This window comes from Ornithorhynchus anatinus, chromosome 2 (genome assembly GCF_004115215.2).
Source record: "Ornithorhynchus anatinus isolate Pmale09 chromosome 2, mOrnAna1.pri.v4, whole genome shotgun sequence".
In the NCBI taxonomy this organism is placed as follows: Eukaryota; Metazoa; Chordata; class Mammalia; order Monotremata; family Ornithorhynchidae; genus Ornithorhynchus; species Ornithorhynchus anatinus.
In genome coordinates, this window is record NC_041729.1 from 143,795,072 (window position 1) to 143,822,610 (window position 27,539).

Consider the following 27,539-nt stretch of genomic DNA (forward strand, 5'->3'; position numbering starts at 1 on the left):
AAATTCAAGAATTTTTGCTACTGGGAAGAAAACCCCAAGCAATTGAAATGTCATGGGGTTCTGAGTCTTGAAAATCAGCTTTCATCAATATTACTTCATATTACCGGCAGTCATAAAACTGCATTTCTAGTTAGGACCACCAACTGCACTTACGTCGTTTCTACATTATTCCGCCTCGGCTTTAGTAATAATAATAATAATAATGTTGGTATTTGTTAAGTGCTTACTATGTGCAGAGCACTGGTCTAAGCGGTGGGGAAGATACAGGGTACCTATGGGCTTAGACATCACAGCAGTAGCCGTCTCGGTTATACTAGCGCTATCTGCATATACAGCAAGGGCTAGGGAGTCAAAAGGACATGGGTTCTAATCCTGGCTCTGCCACTTGTCTGTCGTGTGACCTTGGGCAAGTCACTTCATTTTTCGATGGCTCAGTTACCTCATCAGTAAAATGGGGATTTGAGAGCGTGACCCCCACGAGGGCAGGGACTGTGTTCCAATCCGATGGTAAAGTGCCAGGCGCATAGTAAGCGCTGAACAAATACCAGAATTAATTGCTACGCATGGTATTTCTTTGGAAATAAGACGGACGTATAAGCTCGTTGTGGACAAGGAATGTGTCTGTCATTGTTATATTGTACTCTCCCAAGCGCTTAGTACAGTGCTCTGCACACAGTAAGTGCTCAATAAATACAACTGACTGATTGTCCTTCCTGGTGACTTCAAGCCCCCTCCTTGCCCCCTGGCTTCTGCTCAGCCCCCCTGCCTCTCTTTAAAATGGCTCCCTACCTTTCCCATTGCCCTGTGGCTCCTTTTGCACCCCAAACCTCGCCCATATAATAATAATGATAATAGTGATATTTGTTAAGTGCTTACTATGTGCAAAACACTGTTCTAGGCACTGGGGTAGATACAAGGTAATCAGTTCAGACACAGTCCCCGCTCCACATGGGGCTCAGAGTCGTAATCCCCGTTTTCCAGATGAGGTAACTGAGGCCCAGAGAATAATAATGATAATGATGGTTTTTGTTAAATGCTATGTGCCAAGCACTGTTCTAAGCACTAAAGGTAAGTGACTTGTCCCAGGTCACACAGCAGAGGTGGGATTAGAACCCACAACCTCTGACTTCCAGGCCCCTGCTCTTTCCACTAGGCCATGCTGCTTCCCTAGCCTTTAAAGCCACTAGTAAGGAGTTTTTGTTTGATGCGGAGGTGGATGAGCAATCACTGGAGTTTCTTGGGGGTGGGGGGACGTGGTCTGAATGATTTTGAAGGAAAATGAATCGGGCAGCAGAGTGAAGTATGGATTGGAGTGGGGAGAGACAGGAAGCAGGAAGGTCAGCAAGGAGGCTGATATAATAATCAAGGCAGGATAGGATAAGTGCTTGCATTAATGTTTTGGATAAGAAGATAGGTTCAGTTTTAGCTATATCAAATTTGAGGTGACGGGAAGACCTCCAAGTAGAGCTGTCTTGAAGGCAGCAGGAAATGCGAGACTGCAGAAAGAGAGAGAAAGATCAGGGCTGGAGATGGAGATCTGGGTGTCACCCACATAGAGGTGGTAGTTGGAGCTGTGTGAGCGAATGAATTTTCCAAGGGAGTGGGTGTAGATGGAAAACAGAAGTGGACCCAGAACTGAACCTTCAGGGAACCCCACAGTCAAAGTAGGGGAGGCAGAGGAGGAGCCGGCAAAGAGACTGGGAATGAACGGCCAAAGAGCTAGGAGGAGAAGCAGGAGAGGACAGTGTCAGTGAAGCCAAGGTTGGATAATGTTTCCAGGAGAAGGGAGTGGTCCACAGTGTCAAAGGCAAGTGAGAGGTGGAGGAGGATTAGGATGGAGTAGAAGCCGTTGGATTTGGCAAGAAGGAGATCATCGGTGACCTTTGAGAGAACCGTTTCTGTGGCGTGGGGGTCAAGGAAAGAATCGGAGGAGAGGAACTTGAGACAGAGGGTGTAGACAGCTAGCTCAAGGAGTTTGGAGAGGAATGGCAGGAGGGAGATGGGGAGATAACTGGAGGAAGCCGGAGGGTCAAGGGAGGGTTTTTTTAAGACAGAGGAGACGTGGGCCTGTTTAAAAGCAGTAAGGAAGAAGCCACTGGAGAGAGAACAGTTCAAGATGGCAGTTGGGGAGGGGGCAAGTGTTTTGATGAAAGGAATGGGGTCGGATGCCCAGGTGGACGGGGTGGAATTTGAGAGAAGGCAGGCGATCTCCTCTAGAGATACTACTGGGAAAGACTGGAGAGTTGAAGAAGGGACAGAAGAGGGGAGGGACTGGAGAGGGGATAATCAGGTTGGATACAGTCCATGTTCAACAAAGGGGTCACAGTCTTAATCCCCATTTTACAGATGAGGGAACCGAGGCCCAGAGAACTGGAGTGACTTGCCCAAGGTCACACGGTAGACAAGTGACAGAGACGGAATTAAAACCCAGGTCCTTCTGACTCCCCGGCCAGTATGCTATTCACTAGGCCACGCTTAATTAGTCTACTACTAGGCAATTTTACCCCTCCCAGGATGGCACCTGGGGAGTTTCCAGTACACTACCAGTCTCGGCTACAGGAGGGAGAGTCAAGCAGAGGCCTGTCCATTCCACTCCTAGCTTGGCCAGTGGGTAGCCAGTGGAAGGCTTTCGGCTACAAGTCAAGACTCACCCATGCTGGGCAGCAGCAGCACGGGAGAGTCAGGGGCAGAGACTAGTTGACTGTGGGAAGGAGGCAGTGGTCAACCCCTTCCAGATTTTTACCAAGAAAACTCTCTGGACCTTCTACCAGAATGACTGCAGATGGAGGCAGGGCATTCTGAGAGAGACGTGTCCATGGAGTCGCTATGGGTCAGAGACGACTCGACCGCATAAGACAAGGCAAGTTTAAGGACATCTTGGCTTAACTTCATGGCCTCTTTGTATCCATTCCCTTCTCCCACTCCACCCCTGCTAGTTCAATTAGCTCACCCAAGTTCTCCTTCTCATGACACCTCGCCCCTGATTCCAACCCTCCGCCCTTTCATTCAATAGTATTTATTGAGCGCTTACTATGTGCAGAGCACTGTACTAAGCGCTTGGGATGAACAAGTCGGCAACAGATAGAGACGGTCCCTGCCGTTTGACGGGCTTACAGTCTAATCGCCCTGGTGAGAAACTCTTCTGCCTCAGCTTTAGAAGACCCCATCCCTCCCTTCCATCAAAAGCCACCTCAAAAGTCAATCCCCGATGCTTACGGTTATATCCTCCCACCACAGTCACCTTAAAATCAATCTATCAATCATATTTATTGAGCGCTTACTGTGTGTAGATCACTGTACTAAGCACTCGGGAGAATCAGTAGATACGTTAGAACTCGTGTCCTTATGTTTATTATCTATTTATAGTAGTTACTTGTGTTTTTTCATCATCTGTATCTAGTCTTTCCTTATTTCCTGCAAATGTGGGAATTTCTGTCTGATTATTTCTAGCACTTCACAGGAAACTCCTCGAGGGCAGGGAAAACCTCTAGCCTCAAGCGTCTAGCATTGTATTCTGCCATACGATAGGTGCCCAATAATGTCTTTTACACTGATGATGAAGTTTAATAACTAATCTGAGTCTCTTAATCGAATACAAGTTCAAAGTTGTGGAAAGAATGATAACTTTGAAAGAACATGATTTTGGGAAAGATAAACAAAGTGGAAAAAAAACTTGATCAGTTTTCATTGAACTTTTAATATATAATGTTTGATATTCTTGGGAAGCAGCGTGGCGTTGTGGATAGAGCATGGGCCTAAGAGTCAGAAGGTCATGGGTTCTAATCCCACTTTTGCCACTAGTCTGCTGTATGAACTTCTCTGGGCCTCAGTTCCCTCATCTGTAAAAATGGGGAGTGAGACCATGAACCCCTCGTGGGACAGGGACTGTTTGCAACCCGATTTGCTTATATCTACCCCAGCGCTTAGTACAGTGTCTGGCACATAGTAAGCGCTTAACAAATACCACTATTATTCTTGTTATTTTGGACTGTGTGGTATTTGTTAAGCACTTACTATGTGCCAATCACTGTACTAAGCACTGGGGTCTATACAAGCAAATCAAGATGGACACAGTCTCTCATGGAGCTCACAGTCTTTATCCCCATTTTACAGATGAGGGAACTGAGGCACAGAGAAGTGAAGTGACTTGCCCAAGGTCACACAGCAGACAGCAGCAATTAAGTCAGAAAGAGAAACACATGTTCAATTTTTGCTATCTTTCCAAAAACGTTTGAAGGAGTAAAAACAAGGTAAAAAGTGCTAGGTTTCAAATGGTTGGTTCTTTTAAATTTAATTTATATCCTAATTTATATCCTAATTCAAGATAGAAAGGAATAATTCGGTAAAGCAAGATTATGATAATCATCTCTGCATTGGAATTATGCAAAATAAGATTTAAAAGAATCTCTATCATTCTTTTCTGCAGAGCCGAATTCACTGCAATGCTACGACCGTAATTGCATGGTATCTTTCCAAACAATGTGGTACCATTTCATAGCTCACCAATTAAATCCTTCAGAAAGAACAGGCCAATTAAACATAAATCCACATTACCCTTGAAGTCACATTTACTTCAAACCCTATAATCTGGGATATCAAAAAAAGCATTCAGAAGAATTTTGCCAGCTTTATTTTTTTGGAAGGTAGTTGGTGGATTTGGATTGTTTATGGCTTCCAAGTAGAAGCAGTTTTTCCTAGGGGATAAAGCCTGGGCCTTGGAGTCAGAAGGACCTGGGTTCTAATTCCCGCTCTGCCACTTATCTGCTGTGTGACCTGGGGAAAATCACTTTAACTTCTCTGTGCCTCAGTTACCTCACCTGTAAAATCGAGACGGGGACAGGGACAGGGACTGTGTCCAACCTGATTAACTGTATCTACCCTAGTACTTTTTAGACTGTGAGCCTGTTGTTGGGCAAGGATTGTCTCTATCTGTTGCCGAATTGTACATTTCAAGCGCTTAGTGCTCTGCACACAGTAAGCGCTCAATAAATACGATTGAAGGAATGAATACTTAGTACAGTTCTGGTACATAGTAAGTACTTATCAGGAAGAGCCACAAAAAAAAATTGAACTAAAGTAATATCTTCCTGAAACATGCATTTATAACTATATAAAAAGAAATAACTAGTCCATGAAGCCTGGAGCACTTGAGAGCCTGGAAAAAAAGAATTCGCTTTAGATAGCTCTCGTCAAAATTGCCTCCGAAATAAACACTTATCGTCACCACATTTTCCAATTCGTCTTTCCGAAAGGTATCCTCCCTGGTTTGAGGAGATCTCCGTTCCACTGACTTTTCTCCTTTCTCTCCTAGTTCAAATTTCTACCTAGTAGGAGGAAATATTAACCAAGTAAGAAATATTTTTCTAATGTTGAGGGTTTTTAGTGTCTGTCACCATTTCCTCCCCTCTTTCATACTCTTAAACTGTGGGTTCACCAACGGCCAGTTTACTCTGGACAGGGATTGTGTTTGCCTATTCTGCTGTGCCACACTCTTGCAAGTACTTAGTACAGTGCTCTGCACAAAGTATGCACTCAATCAATACCACTGATTGATTGATTGAATGAGCCCCTCTGAATTCTCTCCCAGTGCTTAGTACAATATACTATTTGGGAGAGTAAAATGGAGTTATAAATGGTATTCTTTTTCCCCGATTAGACTGTAAGCCCGTCAAACGGCAGGGACTGTCTCTATCTGTTGCCGACTTGTTCATCCCAAGCGCTTAGTACAGTGCTCTGCACATAGTAAGCGCTCAATAAATACTATTGAATGAATATTCTTGCCCTGGAGGAGTCTATGATCAGGCAGGGTAGACAGGAGGAAGAAGGAAAAGGAAATGTGTATGAGAATGCTTAAGTAGTCTTTTAGATGAGGAATGAGAAGTTGTGAATATGTGCTCAAGTGGTGTAGAAGTGCTGGAGAGGAGTTCAGTATGGCCTAGTGGATAGAGCACAGGTCTTGGAGTCAGAAGGACCTGGGTTCTAATTCCGGCTCTGCCATTTGTCTGATGAAGGACTTTAGGCAGGTCACTTAACTTCTCTTCACCTCAGTTCGCTCACCTGCAAAATGGGGATCAATATCTATTTTCCCTCCTCTTAGACTGTGAGTCCCATGTGGGACCTGATTAACTGTATCGACCTCATTGCTTAGTAAAGTGCATAGTACACAGTGAGTGCTTAAGAAATACCATGATTATTATTTTATAAAAGAAGGAGATTAGAAATTAATCAGGGAGGGCCTCTGGGAGGGACTGTGGTTCAAAACGTTTTTGAAGACGGAGAGAGGCTGTGGGATCTGAAGAGAGAAGGGGATTTGAAGAGGGAGGGAGGAGAAGCAGTGTGGGGGGAAGAGTGTAGGGCTGGAAGTCAGAGGACCTGGGTTCTAATTCCAACTCCACCACATGATTGCTACGTGACCTTGGACAAATCACTTCATTTCTCTGTGCCTCAGTTACCTCATCTGGAAAATGGGGATTAAGAGTGTGAGACCCCTGTTTTATGGTCAGACTCCATGGGAAACATTTGGGCTAGCACAGTTAAGGCCGACCCCCACTCCATCCTGCCTCGTTAATTGCACAGTGCCGGCGTAGTGCCAACCCTGGGTGGGAGGAAGACGGACCTGCCGGAAGAAGGAGGTCCCACGGCAGCAACAAGACCATATGGTGAATGACCGCCAAGGACATACCGCCTCTCCAATCTTGGGGCCCCAGAGATATATGGAAGGGAGCATCGAGCCAGGTGGCCGATTCCTCCCTCCCCTTCGCCCATCCAGGGCCCCCTTTGTTTTTGGCACACCAGAGGGGAAATAAGGCAGTGCATGCGGGGGGAGGGTGCGGTGTGATCTCTCTAAGTCCGCCAGCCGCCGCGAACTGTTCTGTGGGTAAGCACCCCTGCGTTCCACTCTAAATAAACCATCAACCTGGACTTATCCACCTCTTTCTTCAGTATTCCGTTATTATCGATCTACGGGGGACGGGCAGTCTACGCAGGCTCCGGTCCCACCCGGTACACCTGTGGGACAGGGATTGTGTCCAACCCAATTATTCTGTATCTCTCCCAGCACTTAGAACAGTGCTAGGCACATCATAAACAATAAAAAATCACAATTATTATTACTATTATTTTCATTACTATCCAACTAACAAGGGGGGCATGAGCCAGAGGTCAGTGGTGGGAAAGATGCGAATGAGCCAGAATGAGTAGGCTATCTTAAGGGGAACTCTGATTGTGAGTGGGTTGAAGAGAGAGAAGAGAGTGAGTGAATAGGATGGAAAAAGCTGATTGAGTGCCTTAAAACCAAGGGCCAGGAGTTTCGGCTTGATATAGAGAAGGATGTATAACCTTTGGAGGCTTTTGAAGAATGGAATATGGGCAGAATAATATTTCAGAAAAATGATTCCCAGGTAGCAGAGTGATTTATTTACCCATAATTTATTTATTTATAATAATAATAATAATAATGTTGGTATTTGTTAAGCGCTTACTATGTGTCGAGCACTGTTCTAAGCGCTGGGGTAGACACAGGGTAATCAGGTTGTCCCACGTGGGGCTCACAGTCTTAATCCCCATTTTACAGATGAGGGAACTGAGGCACCGAGAAGTTAAGTGACTTGCCCAAAGTCACACAGCTGGCAAGTGGCAGAGCCGGGGTTTGAACCCATGACCTCTACCGAGACTGCTCTCTCTAAGGTCACCCATGACCTCCTTCTTGCCAAATCCAATGGCTCCTACTCCATTCTGATCCTCCTTGACCTCTCTGCTGCCTTTGACACTGTCGACCATCCCCTCCTCCTCCATACCTTATCTCACCTTGGCTTCACGGACTCTGTCCTCTCCCGGTTCTCCTCTCACCTCTCTGGCCGATCATTCTCGGTCTCCTACGCTGGAGCCTCCTCCCCCTCCCATCCTTTAACTGTTGGAGTTCCTCAAGGGTCAGTTCTCGGCCCTCTTCTGTTCTCCATTTACACTCACTCCCTCGGTGAACTCATCCGCTCTCACGGCTTTGACTACCATCTCTACGCAGATGACACGCAGATCTACATCTCCGCCCCTGTCCTCTCCCCCTCCCTTCAGGCTCGCATCTCCTCCTGCCTCCGGGACGTCTCCACCTGGATGTCGGCCCGCCACCTAAAACTCAACATGAGCGAGACTGAGCTCCTCATCTTCCCTCCCAAGCCCGGTCCGCTCCCAGACTTCTCCATCACCGTGGATGGCACGACCATCCTTCCCGTCCCGCAGGCCCGCAATCTCGGTGTCATCCTTGACTCGTCCCTCTCGTTCACCCCACACATCCTATCCGTTACCGAGACCTGCCGGTTTCACCTCTACAATATCGCCGAGATCCGCCCTTTCCTCTCCACCCAAACGGCTACCTTACTATTACGGGCTCTCGATATATCCCGGCTAGACTACTGTGTCAGCCTTCTCTCTGACCTCCCTTCCTCCTCTCTCGCCCCGCTCCGGTCTATTCTTCACTCCGCTGCCCGGCTCATCTTCCTGCAGAAACGATCTGGGCATGTCACTCCCCTTCTTAAACAACTCCAGTGGTTGCCTATCGACCTCCGCTCCAAACAAAAACTCCTCACTCTAGGCTTCAAGGCTCTCCATCACCTTGCCCCTTCCTACCTCTCCTCCCTTCTCTCTTTCTACCGCCCACCCCGCACGCTCCGCTCCTCTGCCGCCCACCTCCTCACCGTCCCTCGGCCTCGCCCATCCCGCCGTCGACCCCCGGGTCGCGTCCTCCCGCGGTCCTGGAACGCCCTCCCTCCTCACCTCCGCCAAACTGATTCTCTTTCCCTCTTCAAAACCTTACTTAAAAATCACCTCCTCCAAGAGGCCTTCCCAGACTGAGCTCCTCTTCCCCCTCTACTCCCTCTGCCATCCCCCCATTACCTCTCCGCAGCTAAAGCCTCATTTTCCCCTTTTCCCTCTGCTCCTCCACCTCTCCCTTCCCATCCCCACAGCACCGTACTCGTCCGCTCAACTGTATATATTTTCGTTACCCTATTTATTTTGTTAATGAATTGTACATCGCCTTGATTCTATTTAGTTGCCATCGGTTTTCACGAGATGTTCTTCCCCTTGACGCTGTTTAGTGCCATTGTTCTTGTCTGTCCGCCTCCCCCGATTAGACTGTAAGCCCGTCAAACAGCAGGGACTGTCTCTATCTGTTGCCGACCTGTTCATCCCAAGCGCTTAGTACAGTGCTCTGCACATAGTAAGCGCTCAATAAATACTATTGAATGAATGAATGAATGACTCCAAAGCCCGTGCTCTTTCCAGTGAGCCACACTCATGCCTGCCTCCCCCTCTAGACTGTAAGCTCGTTCTGGGCAGGGAATGTGTCTTTCACCTCTGTTATATTGTTATATATATGTATATTTTTTATGGTATTTACTAAGAGCTTGCTATGTGCCAGACTCTGTACTAAGCACTGGAATAGATACAAGCTAATCAGGTTGGACACAGAGCCCGTCCCACTGGGGGTTCACAGCCTTAATCTCCATTTTACAGATGAGGTTTCTGAGGCATGGAGAAGTGAAGTGACTTGCCCAGAGTCACGCAGCAGACAAGTGGCAGAGCCGGGACTAGAACTCAGGTCCTTCTGACTCCCAGGCCCACACTCTATTCATTCATTCATTCATTTATTCAATAGTATTTATTGAGTGCTTACTATGTGCAGAGCATTGTACTAAGCGCTTGGAATGTTCAAATTGGTAAAAGAGACAGTCCCTGCCCTTTGACGGGCTTACATTCTAATCGGGGGAGACGGACAGACAAGAACAATGGCAATAAATAGAATCAAGGGGAAGAACATCTCATTAAAACAATAGCAAATAGCAAAAAAAAATATCCACTAGGCCATGCTGCTTCTCTATATTGTACACTTCCAAGCCTTTAGTAATAATAATGATGGTACTTGTTAAGCGCTTACTATGTGCTAAGCATTACTCTAAGTGCTGGGGTAGATACAAGTTAATCAATTGGACACAGTCCCTGTCCTACATTGACCTCACATTCTTAATCCTCATTTTTTACCGATGAGGTAACTGAGGCCCAGAGAAGCAAAGTGACTTGCCAAAAGTCACAGAGCAGACAAGTGGTGGAATAGGGAGTAGAAATGTTACCGATTTGTACATTCCAAGCGCTTAGTACAGTGCTCTGCACATAGTAAGCGCTCAATAAATACTATTGAATGAATGAATGAACTCATGACCTTCTGACTCCCAGGCCTGTGTTCTATCCACGTCACCGTGCTCTGCACTAAGTGCTCAATAAATACGATTGATTGATTGACTGAAGTATGGAAAGTAGAGGGACATAACCGGAAGCAGTGGGTAGGGAGGAGCAGTGAGGAGCTTGATGCAGCAGTCAAGGTAGGATGTTAAGTGTGTCGTAGAACAGGAGAGTGGCCCTTGGGTTGGAAAGGAAAGGGATGGATTCTGGGAATATTGTGGATTTGGTGGCACTGACAACTGTCGACAGCTCTTAGAACAGTGCCTGGCACATAGTAACCGCTCGATAAATACCATTAAAAAAAGGTGGAGTTAACACAGTCCAAGTCACATTGTAGACACAAACAGGTCGACCCTTGTCGTGAGGTCATGTTTAGTGTTTGCAGTGCCTGGCACTGTTTTAATAATTACAATAATAATAACAATAATGATAATGATGGTATTTGTTAAGCGCTTCCTAAGTGCCAAGCAGTGTTCTAAGTGCTGGGGCAGATGCAAGGTAATCAGTTGGTCCCACTGGAGGCTCACAGTTTTTAATTCCCATTTTACAGATGAGGTAACTGAGGCACAGAGAAGTGAAGTGACTTGCCCAAGGTCACACAGCAGACAAGTAGCAGAGTCAGGATTAGAACTCACATCCTCTGACTCTCAAGTTTTCTCTTTTGCCTCTTGTCTCTCATTCCCTTCAAAGCTTTTGCCTGAAGAGAATCACTTCATTCTGGATAACGATGCGCCACGCCTCTAGACCGTAAGTTCCTCTAATAATAATAATAATAACGACGACATTTGTTAAGACCTTACTATGTGCCAAGCACTGTTCTTAGTGCTGAGGTAGATACGACGTAATCAGGTTGGACACAGTCCCTGCCCCACATGGGGCTCAGTCTTAAACCCCAATTTCCCGATGAGGTAACTGAGGCCCAGAGAAGTTAACTGGAGTCAGAGGATGTGGGTTCTAATCCCGGCTCCACCACTTGGCTTCTTGGAGGAGAACAATGAGAGAGAATGCTTCACTTACTTGAATAGATTTCTAAGATTTAAGAGGGCTCTGTTGTGCTGGGGATTTATCTGGAGGGCCTGCCGGTGGTATTTCTTTGCTCCCTCAACTGTAAAATGGGGACTGAGAGCCCCACATAGGACGACATGATTACCTTGTGTCTACCCCAGCACTTAGAACAGTGCTTGGCACATAGTAAGCGCTTAACAAATACCATAATTATTGAGGGGAAAACAGACTTGAATATAAATGAATGGAATACAGATCTGGACATAAGTGCTGTGCTGCTGAGGGAAGGGTGAATAAAAAGTGTAAATTCAAGCTCACGGGTAACTCACGTTTAGACTGTGAGCCCATTATTGGGCAGGGCTTGTCTTTATCTGTTGCTGAATTGTACACTCCAAGCGCTTAGTACAGCGCTCTGCACATTGTAAGTGCTTAATAAATACTATTAAATGAATGAATGATGAGAAATCAAAGCAGGTATTCTCTGAAGAGTCTGGGTGATCTATCTATTTAGTAGTATAATAATAATGATACTGATAATGTTGGTATTTGCTAAGCGCTTACTATGTGCAGAGCACTGTTCTAAGCGCTGGGGGAGATACAGGGTGATTGGGTTGTTCATTCATTCATTCAATAGTATTTATTGAGCGCTTACTATGTGCAGAGCACTGTACTAAGCGCTTGGAATGAACAAGTCGGCAACAGATAGAGACGGTCCCTGCCGTTTGACGGGCTTACAGTCTGATCGGGGGAGACGGACAGACAAGAACAATGGCAATAAATAGGGTTGTCTCACGTGAGGCTCACAGTCTTCATCCCCATTTTACAGATGAGGGAACTGAGGTACAGAGAAGTAAAGTGACTTGCCCACAGTCACCCAGCTGACAAGTGGCAGAGCCGGGATTCAAACCCATGACCTCTGACTTCCAAGCCTGGACTCTTTCCACTGAGCCACACTGCTTCTCTAGGATGAGGATTATGCTGTTGTCATCCATCAAACAATCAGCGGTATTTATTGAGTGCTTACTATGTGCAGAGAGCTGTTCTAAGCGCTTGGGAGAGTACAATACAAGAGAATAAGCAAACAAGTTCCCTGCCCAGAATACACCAAAGATTTTTGAAATTCAGGAAAACAGCATGGCCCAGTAGATACAGCCCGGGGCCTGGGAGTCAGAAGGACCTGGGTCCTATTCCCGGCTCTGCCACTTGTCTACTGGGTGACCTTGAGCAAGTCATTTCACTTCTCTGTGCCCCAGCTACCTCATCTGTACAACGGGGATTAAGACAGTGAGCCCCACATGGGACAACCTAAATAGCTTGTATTTAGCCCAGCACTTAGTACAGTGCCTTTCACATAGTAAGCGCTTAACAAGTACCATATAAAAAAAGAGAATCCTCAGATTCCTTTTCCATTCATTCATTCGATTGTATTTATTGTGCGCTTACTGTGTGCGTAGCACTGTAGTCAGCACTTGGGAGAGTACAACAGAACAACAAAAGACAGAAGACACCTTCCTGCCCTCAATGAGTTCACAAGTATAGAGGGGGAGAAAGACATTAACATAATAATAATGTTGGTATTTGTTAAGCGCTTACTATGTGCCGAACACTGTTCTAAGGGCTGGGGTAGATACAGGGTAATCAGGTGGTCCCACGTGAGGCTCACAGTTAATCCCCATTTTACAGATGAGGTAACTGAGGCACAGAGAAGTGAAGTGACTTGCCCACAGTCACACAGCTGACAAGTGGCAGAGCCGGGATTCGAATAGATAAATGAATGACAGGTATTTATATTCCTATATATATTCAGGGAGTCAATAGGAATATATATATACATATACAGACACAGAGACATATATGTGTGTATATATATATATATATACACATATACACACACACACAGACATATACGTATGTGCTGTGGGGATGGGAGGGAGGATGAATGAAGGAGCAAGTCAGAGAGGCACAGAAGGCAGCGTGGCTTAGTGGCAAGAGCCCGGGCTTGGGAGTCAGACGACGTTGGGTTCTAATCCCGGCTCCGCCACCTATCTGCTGTGTGACCGTGGGTAAGCCACTTCACTTCTCTGGTCCTCAGTTACCTCATCTGTAAAATGAGGATTAAGACCGTGAGCCCCACGCGGGACAAACTGATTATCTTGTATCTACCCCAGCACTTAGAACAGTGCTTGGCACATAGTAAGTGCTTAACAAATACCATTAATATTATTATTAGAAGGGAGTGGGAGGAGATGAGGGCTTAGTCAGGGAAGGCTTCTTGGAGGAGAACAATGAGAGAGAATGCTTCACTTACTTGAGTAGATTTCCAAGATTGAAGAGAGCTCTATTGTGCTGGGGATTTATCTGGAGGGCCTGTCGGTAGTATTTCTTTGCTTCTGCTGTGTCTTTGGTCAGTGTCCCAAGATTGTTCAGAGCGCTTGCATGGCGAGGATACAGCCTGAGGATGGAAGAAACGTCAAGCCTCAACGATAATAATAATGATAATAATGATAATAGTACTAATAATGGTATTTGTTAAATGCTTATTATATATCAGGCACTGTACAAAATGCTGGGGTGGATACAAGCAAATCGGGTTGGACTCAGTCCCTGTCCCACACGGGGGTCATAGTATGAATCCCCATTTTCCAGATGAAGGAACTGAGGCCCAGAGAAGCGAAGTGACTCGGCCAAGGTCACCCAGCAGACAAGTGGCAGAGCTGGGATTAGAACCCAGGTGCTTGATTCCCAGGCCCAGGCTCTAGCCACTAGGCCACGCCGCTTCACTGTGCCAAGACCAACATGCCAAGCCAAAAACTGTCACAGTCCCTCCTCATCCTCCCGCCAAAACCAAACATTAGGCTGGGCTCCAAACCTGGCTTTTTCACTCTTTTTTCATTTAAGCTGCTCTGCATGGAAAATGCAGACCAAAATAGACCTGACCACATCTTTGACCAAGATTTGGCAACCTGCTACACAACAAACCCAACGTAGATGTGGCTACCATCAAAATCAATTCCATTCCCTTGGCAGTCTCCTTATGCAACTACTGAAAATCAATCAATACTATTTTTTGAGCTCTTACTGTGTGCAGAGCACTGTAAGAATAATAATAATAATTGTGTTTGTTAAGTGCTTACTATGTGCCAAGCACTGTTCTAAGCGCTGGGGCACATACAAGGTAATCATGTTGTCCCACGTGGGGCTCACGGTCAATCCCCATTTTACAGATGAGGTAACTGAGGCATAGACAAGTGAAGTGACTTGCCCAAGATCACACAGCAGACAGTGGTGGAGCCAGCATTAGAACCCATGACCTCTGACTCCCAAGCCCATTCTCTTTCCATTAAGCCACATGCTTCTCACACTGTACTAACCGCTTGGAAGACTACAATATAAAAGAATTGGTAGAAATGTTGCCTGTTTATAGGACTCTCCCAAGCACTTAGTACAGGGTTCACCACACAATAAGCTTTCAATAAATACCACTGATTGATTGATTGACAGAGGGCAGGCAGACATTGAAATAAATGCCAGAAAGTTATACATGCTGTGGGGCTGAGGGTGGGGGTGAAAGAAAGGGACGAATCCAAGGTCAAACCACAAAGGTTGTGCTATTGTGCATATTTGTGTATACTATTTATTATTCTATTTAATTTTGTTAATGATGTGTATATATCTATGATTCTATTTATCTTATTTTGACGCCAGACTACTTGTTTTGTTTTGTTGTCTGTCTCCCCCGTTTAGACTGTGAGTCCTCGTTGGGCAGGGATTGTCTCTATCTGTTGCTGAATCGTACATTCCAAGTGCTTAGTACAGTGCTTTCCACATAGTAAGCACTCAATAAATACAATTGAATGAATGACTGAATGAATGAAAAGGAGCAGGAGTAGAGGAGAGTTTATGCTGCTTTTTTATTCCTGGTATTTCTTAAGCATTTAGAACATGCCAGGCATTGTACTAAGAGCTGGAGTAGAAACATGATAATCAGATTGGACACAGTCCATGTTCCACTTTTTTGTTTTTTAATGGTATCTGTTAAGTGTTTACTACGAGCCAGGCACTGTTCTAAGTGATACAAGGTTGGACACAGTCCGTATCTTACATAGGGCTCACAGTCTTATTCCCCTTTAACAGATGAGATAACTGAGGCCCAAGAAGTGAAGTGACTTGTCCAAGGTCACACAGCAGACAAGTGGCGGAGCTGGGATCAGAACCCAGGTCCTTCTGACTCCCAGGCCCGGGCTTTCACCACTAGGCTATGCTGCTTCCCCAAGGGCACCATAGAAACCACAATCTTAATCCCCATTTTACAGATGGAGGCATTTGAGGTACAGAGAAGTGACTGATTTTCCCCAGATTACCCAGCGGATGAGTGACAGAGCTAGAATTAGAACTCAAGTCCTCTGACTCCAGGGCCCAGGCTCTTTCCACTACGCCACACTGCTTCCCGCAGCAACTTTTGCAGCTCTTTGTTTCACATGGTGCTAACGCCAAAGAAATCCAGCTGTGTCAGCAGATTTCGATGCACTGATTTAGCAGGCACTATGATCATATTACATCTTTACTAGAAAATCAAAACGAAACAAGGCATTACCGCTGTCTTATTTCCTTGTTCCCAGGAAATTTACCGAGGACTAATGTGATTATTTAATAGGTATCTTCAATCTTTGTCTTCCAAGAAGCCACGTGGAATCGTTCCAAATATAGCTACGCTCAGACAATTGCCAAGTTACGAAAACAGGATCTAAGCCTGCCAGTGCCTAGAGAGTCGAAGGGTTTGACCCAACCCTTATGCAAGAAGATGCACTTTTCTTGTGACTGCTCTATTTTTTTAAGAGGTATCTGCTAAACGCTTACTACGTGCCACGCACGGTACTAAGCGCTGGGGTAGACATAAGCTAATCAGGTTGAGCACGGTCCCTGTCCCACATGGGGCTCAGAGTCTCAATCCCCAGTTTACAGATATTTCTGTTTGTTGTTCATTTATTCATTCAATAGTATTTACTGAGCGCTTACTATGTGCAGAGCACCGTATTAAGTGCTTGGAATGTACAAATCAGTAACAGATAGAGACAGTCCCTGCCCTCTGACGGGCTTACAGTCTAATGGGGGGAGACAGACAGACAAAAACAATAGCAATAAATAGAATCGAGGGGAAGAACATCTCATTAAAACAATAGCAATGAAATAGAATCAGGGCTATGTACATCTCATTGACAAAATAAATAGGGTAATGAAAATATATACAGTCGAGCGGACAAGTACAGTGCTGAGGGGATGGGACGGGAGAGGGGGAGGAGCAGAGGGAAAGGGGGGAGAAGGGGGCTTAGTTGAAGGGAGGTGAAGGGGGGGATAGAGGGGAAGCAGAGGGAAAAAGGGGAGCTCAGGCTGGGAAGGCCTCTTGGAGGAGGTGAGCTTTAAGTAGGGCTTTGAAGAGGGGAAGAGAATTAGATTGTCGGAGGTGAGGAGGGAGGGCGTTCCAGGATCAAGGGAGGACGCGGCCCGGGGGTCAACGGCAGGACAGGCGAGACCGAGGGACGGCGAGGAGGTGGGCGGCAGAGGAGCGGAGCGTGCGGGGTGGGCGGTGGAAAGAGAGAAGGGAGGAGAGGTAGGAAGGGGCGAGGTGATGGAGAGCCTTGAGTGTTGTTGAACTGTACTCTCCCTCCCAAGTGCTTAGTACAGTGCTCGACTCCCAGTAAGTGCTCAATACATATGACTGAATGACTGAGTGAATGAAGCAAGCCCTGGAATCCAGCTCACAGTTCATTACCCTCTGGAGCGTCCATTTTCCTCTCTTTTCCTTTCCAGTTCATTCAGTAGTATTTATTGAGCGCTTACTATATGCAGAGCACTGTACTAAGCGCTTAGAATGGACAATTTGGCAACAGATAGAGACAATCCCTGCCCAAAACGGGCTCACAGTTTAAACGGGGGAGACAGACAAAAACAATAGCAATAAATAGAATCAAGAGGATGTACATCTCATTGACAAAATAAATAGGGTAATAAAAATATATACCAACTCCCTCCTGACCCCGTTAGCTGGAGCTGGAGGAAATAGGTAGAGGACGGAAAGTTGCAGCGAAAAGTTTCAGGGGTGGAAGGGACCTGGCGCCGGAGCCAGTAAATTCCTTTCCGCTGGGCCCATCGCTGAGCCGGCCGAGGCGAGGCAGGGGAGGGAATTCAGGAAGGAGTGTGACTTCAGGAAGCAGAGTGGCTTAGTGGAAAGAGCCCGGGCTTGGGGGCCAGATGACATGGGTTCTAATCCTACCTCTGTCACTTGTCAGCTGTGTGACTTTAGTCAAGTCACTTCACTTCTCTGTGCCTCAGTGACCTCATCTGTAAAATGGGGATTAAGACCGTGAGCTCCACATGGGACAACCTGATTAGCTTGTATCTACCCCAGCGCTTAGAACAGTGCTTGGCACATAAGTGCTTAACAGATATCATTATTATTGTTATTCCATCGTATTTTATTCATTCATTCATGCTTATTGAGCACTTACAAGTGTGAGCCCTCCCTCCTCATATAATAATAATAATGATGGCATTTGTTAAGCGCTTACTATGTGCAAAGCACTGTTCTAAGCGCTGGAGAGGATACAAGGTGATCAGGTTGTCCCACACGGGGTTCATAGTCTTAATCCCCATTTTACAGATGAGGTAACTGAGGCACAGAGAAGGGAAGTGATTTGCCCAAAGTCACACAGCTGACAAGAGGCTGAGCCAGAATTTGAACCCACGTCCTCTGACTCCCAAGCCTGGGCTCCTTCTGTTGAGCCACACTGCTTACATCACTGTTCTTCCCCACTTCAAAACCTTATTGAAGGCCCATCTCCTCCAAGAAGTCTTCCCTGACTAAGCCCTCCTCTCCTCTTCTCCCATTCCCTTCTGCACCGCCCTGACTTGCTCCTTCATTCATCTTCCCTCCCATCCCCACAGCACTTATATATAGACCTGTATATAGCTGTGATTTATTTATTAATTAATTTATATTAATGCTGTCTTCCCTTCCAGTCTGTCAGCTCATTGTGGGCAGGAACGTGTCTGTTTGTTGTTAAATTGTTCTCAAGTGCTTAATACCTTGCTTTGACACAGCAAGCATTCAATAAATACAATTGTATGAATGAAGGAATGTACTAAGCACTCCGGAAAGTACAATAAAAGAATAAACAGACACATCCCCTGCCCACAAAGAGCTTACGGTCTAGTGGCGATTAGTCCAGAACTTGCTGCAATGCGCAAATGGTAAATCACAACGATAATAATACAAATTAGGGTACTTGTTAAGTGCTTACTATGTGCCAAGCACTGTTTTTATAATTCTATTTATTTATATTAATGATGTGTATATATCTATAGTTCTATGTATTTATATTGATGCTATTGATGCCTGTTTACTTGTTTTGATGCCTGTCTCCCCTCTTCTAGACTGTGAGCACGTTGTGGGCAGAGTGACTTTGGGCAAGTCACTTAACTTCTCGGTGCCTCAGTTACCTCATCTGTAAAATGGGGATGAAGACTGTGAGCCCCACGTGGGGCAACCCGATTCCCCTGTGTCTACCCCAGCGCTTAGAACAGTGCTCGGAACATAGTAAGCGCTTAACAAATACCAACATTATTATTATTATTATTATTATTGTCTCTATTTGTTGCCAAACTGTACTTTCCAAGCCCTTAGTACAATGCTCTGCCCACTGTAAGTGCTCAGTAAATACATTTGAATAATAATCATAATAATGATGGTATTGTTACAACTGGCTTCAGGACTCATCCGTATGGGCGAGGTGGACCCCTTTACTATTACTACTATTAATAATGTTAAGCACGTACTATGTTCCAGGCACTGTACTAAGTGCTACTGCTATTGTTCTTGTCTGTCCGTCTCCCCCGATTAGACCGTAAGCCCGTCAAAGGGCAGGGACTGTCTCTATCTGTTACCGATTTGTACATTCCAAGTGCTTAGTCCAGGGCTCTGCACAAGGTAAGCGCTCAATAAATACTACTGAATGAATGAATACAAGCAAATCAGATTGGACACAGTCCCTCTCCCACATGGGGATAACAGACTAAAATCCCCATTTTACAGATACGGTCCCCGAGGCCCAGAGAAGTAAAGCGACTTGCCCAAGGTCTCACAGAAGACAAGTGGTGGAGCCGGGATTAGAACCCATGACCTTTGACTCCCTGGCCTTTGCTCTATCCACTATTCCATGCTACTTCTAATGCAAAAATTGGATCTTTTTTCAGGGACTAAAAAAAGACCCCCAACCCATGCATGGTCATACCTTTCTGTGGGCACAGATTACAGTTACTAATTAATTATCTTTTAATTCCCTGCCCAGCTGCTTAATTCAGTGCTCTGCACATAGTAAGCGCTCAATAAACACCTTTGTTGTATTGCTTAAGGGGTGTAAGGGGTGTAAGGGGTGTAAGGATAAGAGAGGAAACTCCGCTGGCTTTTGAAACAATATTTAAAAAACACTGTACTCAAGTCCATGGCTGTGGAATCACAAGGCTTAAATTACTTTATATCTGACTGTTTTCAGAGCAATCAATCATTCAATCATCTTTTTTGCACGCTTACTGTGTGCAGAGCACTGTACTAGGTGCCTGTAAGAGTACAGATTTTGCATTCTGCACTGAGTGTAGATTTTGCTGCACTGAATCACCTAAAATAATTGAGGTAGTTATTTACATTTACTTACAGATTTTTTGGCCCGCTCAGCTTTTCATCTGGATAATACATACATTTTTTTTTTTTGTCTCTGGCAATGGAAATAGTGTGCTAGAAAATACCTTCTCGCGCTGTGTATCTGATTAGGATGAAATTCCTTTGGGCTTCATCTAATGAAATGCAAGTACTGAATTATTTATGAAATAAAACCAAATCTCATTAAGGAATTCTTCAACACCCGGATCAGGAAAAGAAATCACCTTTTTGTCTTTCTTCCAATTCGAGGTGTTTTCTTTTAAAATACAATTTTCAGGCTATTTGCCATGCAGGCCCAAACACACTTTGAGTTTCATTTTAATTAAATGTCTGTTTATATTAGTTGGGGGTGGATTTTTCTCAAAAAGCCAAATGGGACTCAGTCCCTTGGGGAATGAATAATTCAAAAGACCTCTCGCGACAATAATTGTCGGAAAAAATTTAAGTACATCTTGTCCTTAACTCTTACAGGTATATTCTTTGCAAAACTCATGTTAGTAATTATCCTTCTTCCTGGCTTTGAAAATGCCACTGCTAATGACAACAAGCTACACCAAAATAGTCCAGTGCAGTGGATTTCCGAGTCTTGAGATGTTTGATGTTAAACCCTACCCGGTCATTTCAGTGGCTCAGAAAATGGGGGACCAATTTGTCATGTTTACTGTATCTATTTTAAAGGTGGAGGATTATATTTGCTATTGCATTCTCTTCTGGCATAGAAGAAAGCTCTTCTTTTCTCCTTAGTGTGTGCATTGGAACTTGGAGCTAGGGTTTGGAAGATGAAAGGTAGAGGTGGGAAAAGGGAGGAATTAGTTGTCCTAGAAGTAATCTATCATCCACCAAAAAATGTAATTATTTTCATGCACACTACTTAGGGTTTGACAAGCCCTTCCCATGACACAATATTTAACGGGCTTCTGTGGAATTAAAGATCTTTCCTGAAACTGAAGTAGCAAAGTAGAAAAGACTCACTTCTCTCTTTCCCTATCCTTATGATGATGATGATGGGATTTGTTAAGCGCTTACTATGTGTCAAGCACTGTTCTAAGTGCTGGGGTTGATAGAAGTTAATCAGGTTAGACAGAATCCCTGTCCCACAAAGGGCTCACAATCTTAATCCCCATTTTACAGATGAGATAACCGTGGCACAGAGAATAATAATAATAATAATAATGTTGGTATTTGTTAAGCGCTTACTCTGTGCAGAGCACTGTTCTAAGCACTGGGGTAGATACAGGGTAATCAGGTGGTCCCACGTGAGGCTCACAGTTAATCCCCATTTTACAGATGAGGTAACTGAGGCACAGAGAAGTTAAGTGACTTGCCCACAGTCACCCAGCTGACAAGAGGCAGAGCCGGAAGTCGAACCCATGACCTCTGACTCCGAAGCCCAGGCTCTTTCCACTGAGCCACGCTGCTTCCCGAAAGATAAGTGAAACGACTTGCCCAAGGTCACACAACAGACAAGTGGAGGAGCCAGGATTAGAACTCAGGCCCTTCTGATTCTCAGGCCCATGCTCCATTCACTAGGCTATGTTTCCTAACCTGGAAAAAATGAGAGGAAAGGCCTAGGAAATATTTGGTTTAGTAATCAATCAATCACAGGTCCAGAGACCTGTACTAAGTGCTTCAGAGAGTACAATACAACAGAGTTGGAAGCAGCATGGCTTTGTGGAAAGTTCTAATCCCAGCTCCACCCCCTGTCTGCTGTGGCATCTTGGTCAATTCATTTAAATTCTCCGTGCCTCAGTTACCTCATCTGTAAAATGGGGATTAAGACTCTGAGCCTCATGAGGGACCTGGGCTGTGTCCAATCTGATTAGCTCGTATCTACCCCAGCGCTTAATACAGTGCCCGGCACATAGTAAAAGTACCATTAAAAAAAGACAAGAACAAGACTAGGTAGACACATTCCTTGCCCACCAGGAGCTTACAGTCTAAAAGGGGAGATCTAGAGGGGGGAGACAGGACATTACTATGAATTATGAATATGTACATAAATTCTGTGGGGCTGAGGGTGAGGTGAATATCGAATGCTGAAAGAATAGAAATACTAGTGCACGGGCGACACAGAAAGGAGGGGGAGTAGGGCTTAGTCAGGGAGGGCCTCTTGGAGGAGATGTGATTTTAATAAGGCTTTCATTTATTCATTCAATAGTATTTATTGAGCGCTTACTATGTGCAGAGCACTGTACTAAGCGCTTGGAATGAACAAGTCGGCAACAGATAGAGACAGTCCCTGCCGTTTGATGGGCTTACCTTACCGTCTAATCAGGGGAGACGGACAGACAAGAACAATGGCAATAAATAGAGTCAAGGGGAAGAACATCTCGTAAAAACAATGGCAACTAAATAGAAGGCTTTGAAGTGGGGGGAGAGGGTGATCTATCAGATAGGGAGGGAGTTCCAGGTCAGAGGCAGGATAATAATAATGATGGCATTTGTTTAGTACTTACTATGTGCCGAGCACTGTTCTAAGCTCCGCAGGATGTGGACGAGAGGTCCCAAATTAAGAGATGCATTCATTCATTCATTCAATGGCATTTACTGAGCCCTTACTGTGAGCGGAGCACTGGGCTAAGAGCTTTGGAGAGCCCAATACTTCAATAAACAGACACATGTCCTGCCCACAATGAGCTTATAGTTTATTCCTTCATTCATTCAGTTGTATTTATTGAGCACGTACTGTGTGCAAAGCACTGTAGTAAGCGCTTGGAAAGTACAATTTGGGAACAGATAGAGACAATCCCTACCCCTATCTGTCTCCCCCTTCCTCTAGACTGTAAGCTTGTGGGCAGGGAATGTGTATGTTTATTATTATATTGTACTCTCCCAAGTGCTTAGTAGAGAGCTCACCACACAGTAAGAGCTCAATAAATACGAGTGAGTGAGTGAGTGAGTGAATGAATGAATGAATGAATGAATGAATGAATGAACAGCAGCAACTGTAAAAGGAGAAAGCTAAACCGAATTAGGTCTTTGGCTTGGGATGTATTGGAGGGTTGCACACCCTAGTGAAATATTAGAAAGGGCTTCAAGAGTGGGTGATCTTAAAGGCTGTTTATCATTTTGGCAATCACGCTCACTGGGGAAAATCAGCAAATGGAATATTGTTGAATGGTCCGAGTTAATTCAAATATGCCTACTTCTTTGATACAAGGAAACAGTTCCAATGGAGAAGTGAAACAAATCAACCAGTCGATCAACAGCATTTGAGTGCCTACCACCTGCAGAGGGATCTATTTAAGAATGTGGAAGATTACAGGAGAATTAGTAAATATAATCCCCGCCCTCAAGGATTTTACAATGGGGGGGACAGGTTACACTACAGTTAGGAGGAAGTAAAAGAGTTGATAAAATATGCACATAGATTCTATGTGACTGTTAAGGCCTAAAGTGTTTAGGTTGCATGGGAGGGCTGAGAGGGCAGGGTGGGAGTGTATATAATGTGGGGAGAATAGAGATTAATTGGGGAAGGCCTCACTGAAGAGGATTAATTGGGAAAGGCTGGTCAGTCATTCATTCAGTTGTATTTATTGAGCGCTGTGTGCAGATCACTGTACTACGAGCTTGGGAAAGTCCAATACAACAGAAAACTGACATTTCCTGCCCACAACGAGCTAACAGTCTCTATCAGCTAGGAAAGAGGGAATTTCAGGTAGCGGGGAGGGTGTGCGAGTTGAGAACAAGGCATAATGAGGTGTTAGCTTCACAAGAAGGAACAGCTCAAGATAGGGTATAGTGAAAAGGAGTTGGATGAGGTGAAAAGGAGTTGGATGAGTAGGAGGGGGAGAGCTGATTGAGTGCTTTTAATGATAATAATAATAATGTTGGTATTTGTTAAGCGCTTACTATGTGCCGAGCACTGTTCTAAGCACTGGAGTAGATAAAGGATAATCTGGTTGTCTCACGTGGGGCTCACAGTTAATCCCCATTTTACAGATGAGGTAACTGAGGCACAGAGAAGTAAAGGGACTTGCCCACAGTCACACAGCTGACAAGTGGCAGGGCCAGAATTCGAACCCATGACCTCTGACTCCGAAGCCCAGGCTCTTTCCACTGAGCCACGCTGCTTCTCTAGTCAATCAGAGGGAGTTTCTGCTTGATCAATCACTCAGTCATACTTATTGAGAGCTTGCTGTGTGCTGAGCACTGTTCTAAGCATTTGGGAGAGCAAAATAGGGCAGAGTTGGTAGACATGTTTCTTGCACACGATGAGCTTATGTAGAGTGCAATGGGGAATAACTGTTGGTTTCTGAAAAGGAGGGATTTGGTGCAGACAATGCCTCTCCCCACCTTCAAAGCCTTATTGAGGGCCCATCTCTTCCAAGAAGCCTTCCTTGACTAAGTCCCCATTTCCCCTCCTCCTTCTCCCTTCTGTATCAGCCTTGCACTCGTATTTTTAGGCCTTATTCACCTCGCCCTCAGCCCCAAGGCACAAATGTACAAATCTGTGCTTTAATAGATGTACCCCCTCAAGACTGTATACTCCTGATGGGCAGGGAACATGTCTGCCAACTCTGTTGAATTGTACTCTCCCAAAAGTTTAGTACAGTGCTCTGCACACAGTAAGTGCTCAATACATACAAGTGATTGACTGAAATAGCCACCATGCTGGTCCCAAAGGAGCTTGGCTTAGTGGCAAGGGCCCAGGCCTGGGAGTCAGAGGACGTAGGATCTAATCCCAGCTCTGCCCTTTCCAAAGCTTAGAACAGGGCTTGGCACATAGCAAGCACTTAACAAATACCATCATTATTATTATTATTATCATTATTATTATTCTTATTGTCTGTTGGTGATCTTGGGCAAGGCACTTCACCTCTCTGGGCCTCAGTGTCTCAACTGTAAAATGGGGATTAAGACTGTGAGCCCCATGAAGGACAGGGACTGTGCCCAACCTGATTACCTTGTTTCTACTCCAGTGCTTAGAACAATACTCGACACATATTATTATATGTTTATATTATATTTTTATTACTATTATCATTACCTCAGATTGACTACAGCAGCATCTTTCGCAACTGATCTCCCTGCTTCCAGTCTCTCTCTAGTCCAGTCCATATTTCACTTTGCAGCCAGATCATTTCACTACAACACTGTTCTCATTCATTCAGTTGTATCTATTGAGCACTTACTGTGTGCAGAACACTGTACTAAGTGCTTGGGAAAGTACAACACGACAATAAACAGTGACATTCCCTGCCCACAACGAGCTTACTGTCTAGGGGAGGGGGAGACAGACATGAATACAAATAAATAAAATGACAAATATATATGTAAGCAGCAGACGTTTCAAACCTAAGGCCTTTGGATTGAGCGAACAATCCATCGTTCTGAGACTGAAGGGGGATCTGTCACAACCCACAGAAAGCACGGAGGAGGCTAAACAGTGCGATCACTAGTTTCATTTTCTTGGAGGAGATGTGATAATAGTGATGGTACTTATTAAGCCCTTACTATGTGCCGAGCATTATTCTAAGTGCTGGGATAGATACAAGGTCATCCAGGTTGTCCCACGTGGGACTCACACTCTTAATCCCCATTTTCCAGATGAGGTAACTGAGCCGCAGAGAGGTTAATAATAATAATAATAATTTTGGTATTTGTTAAGCACTTACTGTGTGCAGAGCACTGTTCTAAGTGCTGGGGGAGATACAGGGTAATCAGATCGTCCCACATGAGGCTCACAGTTAATCCCCATTTTACAGATGAGGGAACTGAGGCACAGAGAAGTTAAGTGACTTGCCCACAGTCACGCAGCTGACAAGTGGCAGAGCCGAGAGTCAAACCCATGACCTCTGACTCCGAAGCCCAGGCGCTTTCCACTGAGCCACGCTGTTTCCCTAAATTAAGTGACGGTCTGTCAGGTATGAAGGGGGAGGGAGTTCCAGAATAGTGTAATCAATCAATCAATCGATCAATCGTATTTATTGAGCGCTTATAAGATGCAGAACCCTGGAATAAGCGTTTGGGAGAATGCAATGTAACAGAGCTTGTAGACACATTCCCTTCCCACAAGGAGCTTTCACTCTAGAGGAACAACTCCATATTACAGTGGAGTCATAAGGTTTCTTTAGGAGAGGGGAGACTTGGGTGGGTTTGCCCCAGGGAAAGAATAGTTTTCCCAAGCATTTAGCACTGTGTTCTGCTCAAAGTAAATGCCCGATCAATACCACCGACTGAGTGGTTTAGCAGGTGAGAAGGGATGATAGCTATACCAATTGAATACTCAAAAACGTGTCCTTTGGAGGGATTCCTCCAAAATATTTGCTGACATTTCAAACCTAAGGCCTTTGGATTGAGCGAACAATCCGTCGTTCTGAGCCTGAAGCAACCCACAGAACCCTTTCTGTTGCAACCCACAGAAAGTACGGAGGATAATAGTTCAATCACTGATTTCATTTTATGCCTTATTCCAAAGCCACGTCATTCTAATTTTATATAAGTCATTCAAAAGTCAGAGGGGTTGTAAACGTTTCATTGTTAAAGTAATTTTCCCATTGTTCCACGGGTAACTTCCTTTCAAAGCATACACGCCCTGATTTATTTCTTCCCATTCTCATTTTCTTGCATGTATTTATTGGAGGTCAGGCATTTAGTTTCTACTTCCCGATGCTGTAAAAATTCCTCCCCTCCTCTTTCCTGAAAAGGAAACACGGAGAGCTGAAATTCTTATGAAGCAATTAAGACTGGAAAAATCCAGAACTGTAGTTTTGCACAATGGGTGCTGCTGCTGGTGCCTGATATTTATTTTCCCCTTGATTCCCAAGTCCCTATTGGATGGCTGAAACATATTTCTGTGATTCCGTCTTTCCTTGCCCCGAGTCTATGATGGGAGACAGTGTCATGGGCAGAGCCACGGTCTTAAAATAATGTTGGTATTTGTTAAGCGCTTACTATGTGCCGAGCACTGTTCTATGTCACATTTGGGGGTCACATCACAGTACTTGCAACATCGTGCTGCCTAAATGCCAGAAATACTACCTGGAACTCTTCCTCAGTAACACCAACCGGGCACTTTGGTCAATAAATCGATCAACCAGTGATATCCCAGTGCTCAGAATAGTGCTTGGCACACAGTAAGTACTTAATGAATACCATCATCATTATTATTATTATTTCTGGAAGGCTTACTCGGTGCAGAAGCTCGTACCGTGGAAACCGACTTTTAACCAGCTTTACTCCATTTTGTTTTCAGTCTCCATTTCGCAGTAATCCACCTTGTTTCCCCAAGTCACATTTAAACCACAACATTTCCCTGCCGCCAATTTCAGCCTCACCTTGTTGTCAGTGAAGAAAACTGGAGCCACACTTGATGGGATTCTGTTGTTGGTGTGAAGGAACACAACACCCGCCACGGAATATAAATGGCACCCTTTCCCACCTTGCGGTGATGAGGTTGAGCCCGCTTTTATGGCAACAGACTCGGTCTGTCCTCGCCCATACAGATCTGTATTAAATACTGCAATAAAAAGCCTCCCATACTTTGTTGATGCAACTCGATTTTCTTTTTGGACTCTACTGTACAATTTCTTTCCCTCTCTGTAGTTTCGTATCTCCTCCTGCTTTCACGACATCTTTACTTAGA

At 45.0% G+C, this 27,539-nt stretch overlaps 1 protein-coding gene across 1 annotated transcript in view; it reads right to left on the reverse strand.

Moving 5' to 3' along the window:
* Positions 1 to 27,539, reverse strand: part of TMTC1 (transmembrane O-mannosyltransferase targeting cadherins 1) — a 361,323-nt gene that overhangs the window by 51,794 nt on the left and 281,990 nt on the right. The window contains exon 12 of the mRNA XM_029058287.2: positions 13,547 to 13,690. Coding sequence (XP_028914120.2) covers positions 13,547 to 13,690 — 144 coding nt within the window. The remainder of the gene's footprint in view (positions 1 to 13,546; positions 13,691 to 27,539) is intronic.